General features: G+C 47.1%; 1 protein-coding gene across 2 annotated transcripts in view; it reads left to right on the top strand.

Moving 5' to 3' along the window:
- Positions 1-664: 664 nt before the first annotated feature.
- Positions 665-10,138, top strand: part of LOC142401781 (arf-GAP with Rho-GAP domain, ANK repeat and PH domain-containing protein 1) — a 32,900-nt gene continuing 23,426 nt past the window's right edge. Inside the window, exons 1-10 of one of the 2 annotated variants that reach the window (XM_075487246.1) lie at positions 665-693; positions 778-836; positions 4,536-4,980; positions 6,098-6,205; positions 6,281-6,419; positions 7,639-7,743; positions 8,266-8,370; positions 9,119-9,179; positions 9,252-9,372; positions 9,764-10,028. In XM_075487246.1, coding sequence (XP_075343361.1) covers positions 4,542-4,980; positions 6,098-6,205; positions 6,281-6,419; positions 7,639-7,743; positions 8,266-8,370; positions 9,119-9,179; positions 9,252-9,372; positions 9,764-10,028 — 1,343 coding nt within the window. In that variant the 5' untranslated portion in view covers positions 665-693; positions 778-836; positions 4,536-4,541. Of the gene's footprint in view, positions 694-777; positions 837-4,535; positions 4,981-6,097; positions 6,206-6,280; positions 6,477-7,638; positions 7,744-8,265; positions 8,371-9,118; positions 9,180-9,251; positions 9,373-9,763; positions 10,029-10,138 lie in introns of both variants that reach the window. The other variant, XM_075487245.1, reaches the window with a different exon arrangement.

Here is a 10,138-nt window from a genome sequence, read left to right as displayed (position 1 = left end):
TTTGATGCTTTGATGGTATGAGTTACTGTAGATTCATAATCACATGTTTTCTGTTGATCTGAAACCGGCTTTATGGTGATGTCAGGATCAGAAATTCACTACAACTCTGTTACAGATGTCACAGGAGGGCTGAGTGTTCAGGGTCAGGTTCAGGTTCAGGTTCAGGTTCAGGTTCAGGTTCAGGTTCAGGTTCAGGTTCAGGGTCAGGTTCAGGGTCAGGTTCAGGTTCAGGTTCAGGGTCAGGTTCAGGGTCAGGTTCAGGTTCAGGTTCAGGGTCAGGTTCAGGGTCAGGTTCAGGGTCAGGGTCAGGGTCAGGTTCAGGGTCAGGTTCAGGGTCAGGGTCAGGGTCAGGTTCAGGGTCAGGTTCAGGGTCAGGGTCAGGGTCAGGTTCAGGGTCAGGTTCAGGTTCAGGTTCAGGGTCAGGTTCAGGACTTCTGACTGATCCTCATCAGCTGACAGCAGTTATTGATGATCTAATTCTTATTGGATCGGTCACTGGCCACAGTAACCAATCAGAATCCAGGGACTGAAACTTGTTTTGGATCTTTGAACATTTTCTGTTTCTATCCCCAGTCTGACGCGTCCCAGTCGGTGTTTGGATGAGCTGCAGATGACTCCTCCTCCTCCTCCCGTCCCGAAGCCTCGGTCCTGCTACACCAGGGGCAGTCGGAGCTCCACCTCCTCTCTGGACAGGTGAGGTCAAAGGTCACCTGTGATCCTAGAGAACATGAATCTGAAGTCTGCAGACCGAAGATCAGCTGAAGGTTTGTGTTTCAGAGATGGGATGGATGAAGATCAGCAGCCAGTCCTCTCTAATGGAGTTCACCTGAGTGCAGGTACACACATCATCACCCACAGAACAGGTCACATGATGTGGTCACATGATGTGGTCACATGACGTGGTCACATGATGCGGTCACATGATGCGGTCACATGACGTGGTCACATGACGTGGTCACATGATGTGGTCACATGATGTGGTCGCATGACGTGGTCACATGACGTGGTCACATGATGTGGTCACATGATGTGGTCGCATGACGTGGTCACATGACGTGGTCACATGATGTGGTCACATGACGTGGTCACATGATGTGGTCACATGACGTGGTCACATGATGTGGTCCCATGACGTGGTCACATGACGTGGTCACATGATGTGGTCGCATGACGTGGTCACATGACGTGGTCACATGATGTGGTCACATGATGTGGTCACATGACGTGGTCACATGACGTGGTCACATGATGTGGTCACATGATGTGGTCACATGATGTGGTCACATGACGTGGTCACATGACGTGGTCGCATGATGTGGTCACATGATGTGGTCACATGACGTGGTCACATGACGTGGTCGCATGATGTGGTCACATGACGTGGTCACATGATGTGGTCACATGATGTGGTCACATGACGTGGTCACATGATGTGGTCTCATGATGTGGTCACATGATGTGGTCACATGATGTGGTCACATGACGTGGTCGCATGACGTGGTCGCATGATGTGGTCACATGACGTGGTCACATGATGTGGTCACATGATGTGGTCACATGACGTGGTCACATGATGTGGTCACATGATGTGGTCACATGATGTGGTCACATGACGTGGTCACATGACGTGGTCACATGACGTGGTCACATGATGTGGTCGCATGACGTGGTCGCATGACGTGGTCACATGACGTGGTCACATGACGTGGTCGCATGACGTGGTCACATGACGTGGTCACATGACGTGGTCACATGACGTGGTCACATGACGTGGTCACATGACGTGGTCACATGATGTGGTCACATGACGTGGTCACATGACGTGGTCACATGATGTGGTCACATGATGTGGTCACATGACGTGGTCACATGACGTGGTCACATGATGTGGTCACATGATGTGGTCACATGACGTGGTCACATGATGTGGTCACATGATGTGGTCACATGACGTGGTCACATGACGTGGTCACATGAGGTGGTCACATGATGTGGTCACATGATGTGGTCGCATGATGTGGTCACATGACGTGGTCACATGACGTGGTCACATGACGTGGTCACATGATGTGGTCACATGATGTGGTCACATGATGTGGTCGCATGATGTGGTCACATGATGTGGTCACATGACGTGGTCACATGATGTGGTCACATGACGTGGTCACATGACGTGGTCACATGATGTGGTCACATGACGTGGTCACATGACGTGGTCACATGACGTGGTCACATGATGTGGTCGCATGATGTGGTCGCATGACGTGGTCACATGACGTGGTCACATGATGTGGTCACATGATGTGGTCACATGATGTGGTCACATGATGTGGTCACATGACATGGTCACATGACGTGGTCACATGATGTGGTCACATGATGTGGTCACATGATGTGGTCACATGATGTGGTCACATGACGTGGTCACATGATGTGGTCACATGATGTGGTCGCATGACGTGGTCACATGACGTGGTCACATGATGTGGTCACATGATGTGGTCACATGATGTGGTCACATGACGTGGTCACATGATGTGGTCACATGACGTGGTCACATGATGTGGTCACATGACGTGGTCACATGACGTGGTCACATGACGTGGTCACATGATGTGGTCACATGATGTGGTCACATGACGTGGTCACATGACGTGGTCACATGACGTGGTCACATGAGGTGGTCACATGACGTGGTCACATGACGTGGTCACATGATGTGGTCGCATGACGTGGTCGCATGACGTGGTCGCATGACGTGGTCACATGACGTGGTCACATGACGTGGTCACATGATGTGGTCACATGACGTGGTCACATGACGTGGTCACATGATGTGGTCACATGACGTGGTCAGCTGTTAAACCCTGAAATCTATGTGTATTTCGGTGAGGGGAGTCACATTATGGAACAGAGGAAACAAAAACCTGTACAAATTTGGTAAAGTTTAAAATAATGTTCAAAAGAAATACCAGGAGGAGAGTGACTGATGCCCAAAAACCTATTCTATTAACTATTGGTAGTTTTATTTTTTATTTTATTATTATTTTTTATTTTTTTTTTAATATTTTTTAAACTAGTACTACTCTTGCTGCTACAACTACCACTACTGATGTAGTATGATGTGACATGTTCTCTGTTTTTTAATTAATTAATTAATTAATTAATTAATATACTTATTTTGTGTATATATGTGTGTATGTGTGTAAATGTGTATGTGTACACATTTGTATGTATGTATATGCACATGTATATTCTGTGGGAGAGGGGTGTAGGGTTGGAGTTTGTCTGGGCCTGTCTGTGTCTCTGTCTTTGTCCTGTGTTTGTGTTGAGAGTTATTATAGTGAATTGTGTTTTTATGTTTGTTTTGTTGTGAGCGGTTGAGTGAGGGTTGGAATATTAAAAACAAAGCTTCCTCCATCCCCTTTTCAAATCGCAGCGTTGTCGCTAATTGTGAAACTCTGTTCTGTGTACAGATTTGAAACAAATAAAGAAACAAAGAAACAAACAGCAGACTATCCGTACACCTGGTAAAACTCACCTGGCTCAGAGGCTTCTGTAACACTCAGAGATGATGTAAGAAAGGTTCAGGTTCATCAACAGTTACATCATCATCTGAGCAACAACCCGTTTTTATCCTGAAACTTTACGTAAGATGCTAAATCTAAAAGCATGACCGTTCAGAAGCTGCCGCTCATTCAAAACTCAACTCAACTTTATTTATATAGCCTTTTAACAAAGTGCTGTACAACACAAAATACGAGGCATAAAACACAAGAACAATGTAAAAACAACAATAAACAACAACAATATTAAAACAATAAAAACAATAACAGAAACAGAGTCTCATGCTGGGTTAAAAGCCAGGGAATAAAAATGGGTTTTAAGACGAGTTTTAAAAATGGGCAGAAAAAAAAGCCAAAAAGAATCAGAATAAGCCTTTAAGTCTTTGATCTGATTTAGGAACGAACAGAAAAACGTTGAAATGTTGAACTTTCAGCTGCTTCCAGACTTAATCTAACAGGAGAAACGACTCCTGTGGTCAGATGACGCTGATTATGGATCAGACAAATCTGCGGTGGAACATCTGATAACTGGAACAAACACTGAACTTCTGCTGAATTCCCCCTCCGACACTTTAAATGAGTCACGTTGGCTCTTTCCCAGTAAAACCTGTGGATCCAGATGGTTTCCTGACATGTCCTCAGTGTGAACAGTCAAACTGGTTTGTTAGAACTCTTCTACAGATTATCTAGAACCCGTTCATCTGGTTTTCTCTGCTTCACCTGAGAGACCTGACAAGCCATCATACCCCTAAAGGTACAATTCTGTCCTTTATTTTCTGAGAGTGTGGATCCAATCCCAATCAACTTAAATAAAAACCCTCCATGTTGCCCGACCGCTGCCCCACCCTGTCAGCAGATACTGATGCCCCTCTGTTTTACCCCCCCCCCTGTCAGCAGATACTGATGCCCCTCTGTTTTACCCCCCCCCCTGTCAGCAGATACTGATGCCCCTCTGTTTTACCCCCCCAGGTCAGGATGCTGCTCCCCATCTGCCTCCCTGCTCCCAACCAGGATGACTTTCCAACTTTGTCCAGAATCACTGACATCATCGCCTTCAACATCCCGTCACTGGCTGGAGTGGCCACTGCCATTGAAGGCCCCGCCCCCTCTGTGCCCCCAGCGCCGCCGGCGCCGCCCTCTATCGACAGCATGGCGAACAGCATCTCCGCACACATACCCGACTTAGCAGAGGCCGCTGATGCAGTGGCTACACCTGCTGCACCTGTGCTGAACCGGGACCCCTGCACACCTGCTGCAAACCTGGACAGCATCGTTAGCTCGCTGGCTAACATATCCAGTTTAGCAGGGGTTGTTAGCAGTGTTGCTAATCCTGCTGTCAGCCCCTCGCCCTCAGCCCCGCCCCTTTCATCTGGTGAACTTCGCCCCGCATCAGTAATGGAGGCTGATCACATAGGTAGAGCAACCAATCAATCAGCTGACTTCCACGACTCCGGCATGTGATTTTACTTTAGTTCTCACATTAGCTCCCTAAGGTATCCCATTTATGACCAGTTAGCAACTCATGGGTCATCACTGGTTAAAGGTATTTTAGTTTTTACTGGTTCTACACAGGGTTGCAAAATTCCCGGAATTTTCAAAGATGGAAACTTTCCGTGGGAATTAACGGGAATTTATGGGAATACATTTTCTAAATTGAAGGTTGGCTCTTCTAGGGAACTTGAATATAGTTGAGGAAAGTATATTTTAGCATAATCTTGACTAAAACAAACAGATGCCATTCAAATCCACTTGAATATCCATGCTGTTGTTGGATGTTGATGAGGCCCAGGAAGAGTCTATTGACTGAGGAAGATTTGCATGTTTAATGGGACGTTTTTTTTGGGGGGGGGCATTTTTCATTTAACATTTTGAATGGGACTTTGTGGAGATTTTTGGATGGGGGGGGGGCATTTTTAAATGAGTGGGGTTAGAGGATGGATAATATTGAACCCAACACTCCTGTTTTTGTTCATCCATGAAACAAGTAATTAGAACGTGTTCTACTCTACTTACAAATAAATCTGTTGAAATATCTGTTGAAGACATTTTGTATGGATGTTTTCTTATGACTTCTGTTTATATTTATGCTTGGATATAAAATATTCCCAGTTAGTTCTCCTAAATTCCCCATTATTTCCCATAATTCCCCATTATTCCCATGGAAAGTTTCCAATATGGAATATATATAATATTGGAAAATTCCCAAACTTAACTTCCTATGGAAATTTACCGGAAACCTTTGCAACCCTAGTTCTACATCGACCAAGCTGTCTAGATTTTTCTCGTTTGAAGTGCCGGCATTAAAAAGAATATCAAAGTTTATGTTTATGTCAGAAACTGTAGCTCAGTCTCACCTCAGGTACCATGGAAACGGATAATGTTGCCGGTTGGTGGACTTGACTTTAGACAGACTGGTTTTAGGCTGAGCTCATGATTTCCACACCAGGTGGCGCTCTAACCTGCAACAACCCACTAACAGTGTTGACCATACAGTCACACCCTCCTCTCCGTGCTTTCCTGAACGTGTCCAGATGTTGGAGCGCTGTCACTCCTGGTGACGGCATCTTTGGACCAGACTCCAGGACTCAGCCTTCCACCTGCAGAGGGCGCCATGACTGCCTCTGAGGAAACTGCCGAAGGTACAGCTGTTTTTTGTCTCTCGCTGCTCTTCATCCTTCTGCTGTCTTTCTGATTCTGGTTCGTTCTGGTTCCAGCTTCATCTCCATCACCCCACACCACGAAAGAAGAAAATCCGTATGTCACCGTTCTGGCCTGTTGGACCAACCAGGAGGAAGCTGACACCGACTCATCCAATGAGGAGGACGAAACAGGAGTTATCCCAGCCCCCACTGAGTCTGACAGACCAATGGAAGGAGGTCCTGCTTCTGACCCCACTGGAAGTACCAACAGGTGTGTACAATGTTCAATATTATCCCAACTGCTGCTTAGTTAGAGTTAGGGTTAACCCATAACCTTACCCTATCCCTATGCCTATCCCTATCCCTAACCCTTACCCTTACCCTTACCCTAACCTTACCCTTACCTTACCCTAACCTTTACCCTAACCCTATCCCTTACCCTTACCCTTACCCTTACCCTTACCTTTACCCTAACCCTAACTCTTACCTTTACCCTTACCCTTACCTTTACCCTTACCCTAACCTTACCCTAACCTTACCCTTACCTTTACCCTTACCTTTACCCTAACCCTATCCCTTACCCTTACCCTTACCCTTACCCTTACCCTAACCTTTACCCTAACCCTATCCCTTACCCTTACCCTTACCCTTACCTTTACCCTAACCCTAACTCTTACCTTTACCCTTACCCTTACCTTTACCCTTACCCTAACCTTACCCTAACCTTACCCTAACCTTACCCTAACCTTACCCTTACCTTTACCCTAACCCTATCCCTTATCCTTACCCTTACCCTTACTCTTACCCTAACCTTACCCTTACCTTTACCCTAACCCTTACCCTAACCTTACCCTATCCCTATCCCTATCCCTATCCCTAACCCTATCCCTATCCCTAACCCTTACCCTTACCCTTACCTTTACCCTTACCTTTACCCTAACCCTAACCCTTACCCTTTAGCCTTACCCTTACCTTTACCCTTACCTTTACCCTTACCCTAACCTTACCCTTACCCTTACCCTTACCCTTACCCTTACCCTTACCCTTACCTTTACCCTTACCTTTACCTTTACCCTAACCCTAACTCTTACCTTTACCCTTACCTTTACCCTTACCTTTACCCTAACCCTAACTCTTACCTTTAGCCTTACCCTTACCTTTACCCTTACCTTTACCCTTACCCTAACCTTACCCTTACCCTTACCCTTACCCTTACCCTTACCCTTACCTTTACCCTTACCTTTACCCTAACCCTAACTCTTACCTTTACCCTTACCCTTACCTTTACCCTTACCCTTACCTTTACCCTTACCCTTACCCTTACCCTTACCCTTACCTTTACCCTTACCTTTACCCTTACCCTAACCTTACCCTTACCCTACAACCCTTCTGCCCCTGAAGCTGACCCCACGGCTTGTGCTGTTGTTTTGTAGAGTCTCCTCCAATCAGTCAGAACGTCTGATACCAACTCGACCAGCTCCACCCCCCCCTCGTGAAGCGAGCCGAACCCAAAAACCTGCAAAGCAGAGGACCCCGAGGTAAACGCACACAGGCTCTCAGGCAGGGTCCGTGGTCACCCCCCGGATGATTGTGGGACGCATCTGAATAAGTTTGAACCTATGAACTGTTTATAGACATTTTCTGGTTCCAGCTCTTATTCTGCTGCAGTGAACCAGATTTCAGCTTGATTTTTAGAATTATGATTCCCTTAGCTGTTCATGGGAGGGATGACAATTCTTAAGAGCTCAGAGCGCTGTAAGCAGCTCTCGCTAAATGAATTTAAACCTAACAAGTACAAATTTTTATGCGTTTTCTTTAGTTTGTGATGTTTCGATGGCCTTATTGTTTGTTTCGTGTAATGAAATATTAACGTTACTGTTGCTGTCTGTCTTGGCCAGGAACTCTAGGAAAATAAACAGTACATTCTTTTTCTGAAGACTCTATAGCCTGAATAAACCAAGGTCTAATGAAAGAAAACATGTTTGCATCTGGTTGCTTTCTGTTTGATGATTAAGAATCTGTACAAACCTCTGACAACACAAAGTGTGCCTGTTCTGCAGGACGGCCACCATCCGAGTTTCCAGGAAGAAAGGATCCGGTGGAAGTTCAGCTCCTCAGAGCGCCGTGGTCCGAACCAACTGGCTGGATGTCTGGAAGGGCTTCAGGTAAGAAGGTTTCCAAAGTTCTCTCCTGGGAGGTCCGGCTCAGAATATTAGAAAATATGAGGAAGACTCTGCTTCAGCACCAGATCTGAAGGCTTTGTTTGAAAAAAAAGCTTCTGGAATATTGGATGGATGGGTGGGTGGGTGGGTGGGTGGGTGGGTGGATGGATAGATGGATGGATGGGTGGATGGATGGATGGATGGATGGGTGGGTGGGTGGATGGATGGATGGATGGGTGGATGGATGGATGGGTGGGTGGGTGGGTGGGTGGGTGGGTGGATGGATGGATGGATGGATGGATGGATGGATGGGTGGGTGGGTGGGTGGGTGGGTGGATGGATAGATGGATGTATAGTTGGTGGTATTAAAGGAGCTCAGTCTATTACAAGAGCTACTGAGGCATTTGACGTCGGATGGCTTGCTGCACTCGTACCGTGTTTAAATCAATTTCCACGCCGTCTTTGAAGTTGCCACAAGTGGATTTATTCTTTCTTAAGTGTTAACAAACAAACAAACAAACAACAAACAGTGGCACGACGAGCGCCTCGCGCCACAGCGTCAAAAACCGTTTGCCCTTCCGGGTCAAAACACCTGACGAACAAGAGTGCTTGAGACTTCTATATGCACCTGAGACCCCCTGGTGACAGCACAGCGACACCACACACATACAGAGTACATTACACCCTTGACTCAGGAACCAACAACACATTTAGCTCCTACAGGTGGTAAACCCTTTTTCTCCTTTATCAGATACAGTGTTTTATGGGTGACGCTGGATGGACAGCTGATGTCTTTGTGGAAAAAACGCACGGTAAGTGAACCTGTCTCTCTCTGCACACCTGTCTCTGAGGCAGCTAAAGGGTGTGTTTGTTTTGTTCACCAGGACCGGTTCAGCGAGGTGCTGTTCCATGTTTCCAGCATCACCAACGTGAAGACGCAGGACAAATGCAGATTCTCTGTTTACTTCAGGAAGAAACATTACGACTTCATGGCTGTTAACAGCGGTAAGAATGCAGGTTCCCCAGGTGCTGACCCAATCAGCTCCGGGTCTGTCGGTGCTGACCCAATCAGCTGTTGGTGCTGACCCAATCAGCTCCGGGTCTGTCGGTGCTGACCCAATCAGCTGTTGGTGCTGACCCAATCAGCTCCGGGTCTGTCGGTGCTGACCCAATCAGTTCCTGTTGGTGCTGACCCAATCAGCTCTGGGTCTGTTGGTGCTGACCCAATCAGCTCCTGTTGGTGCTGACCCAATCAGCTCCGGGTCTGTACCGACAGACTGCGGAACCATTTTGTTTTCCAATGTTCCGTATCAGAGTAAATTTGGCCTCTTTGGAAAGTTTTTCACCTGAATAAGTTTCCTGGTGACCTCTCCTGTCCAACGTTTCTGTCCGTCAGAGGTTCAGGAAGGTTGGGTCTCATCTCTGCTCGCCACTCGAGGTCAGCCAAGCCCCGCCCCCCCGGAGCTGCACGGACCAATCACAGTGAAGGACACACGGAGCCGCGTCTATGCTGCCCTGTGGGGTCACAGTCTGTGGATTTATCCCAACAAGGAGGGCTTCCAGCTGGGCATCGCCTCCTTCTCCATCCCCCTGACCGTGGCCTCCGTGAAGCCGACAGGGAAACACTCGTTTAGCCTCATCACGCCGTTCAAGACCTTCAGGTACACACCTGTCCGTCTCTCCGGCTGTGTTCCAAACCGCATACTTCTCCTAATTCTCATACTAACTTTCTGAGTTGGTAAGCGAGTTTGAGTAAGCAGAAGTTCCCGGA

Source organism: Odontesthes bonariensis, chromosome 16 (genome assembly GCF_027942865.1).
Source record: "Odontesthes bonariensis isolate fOdoBon6 chromosome 16, fOdoBon6.hap1, whole genome shotgun sequence".
NCBI lineage: Eukaryota > Metazoa > Chordata > Actinopteri > Atheriniformes > Atherinopsidae > Odontesthes > Odontesthes bonariensis.
Note: the sequence above shows the minus strand (reverse complement) of the source record. Positions and strands in the feature narration are given on the sequence as shown.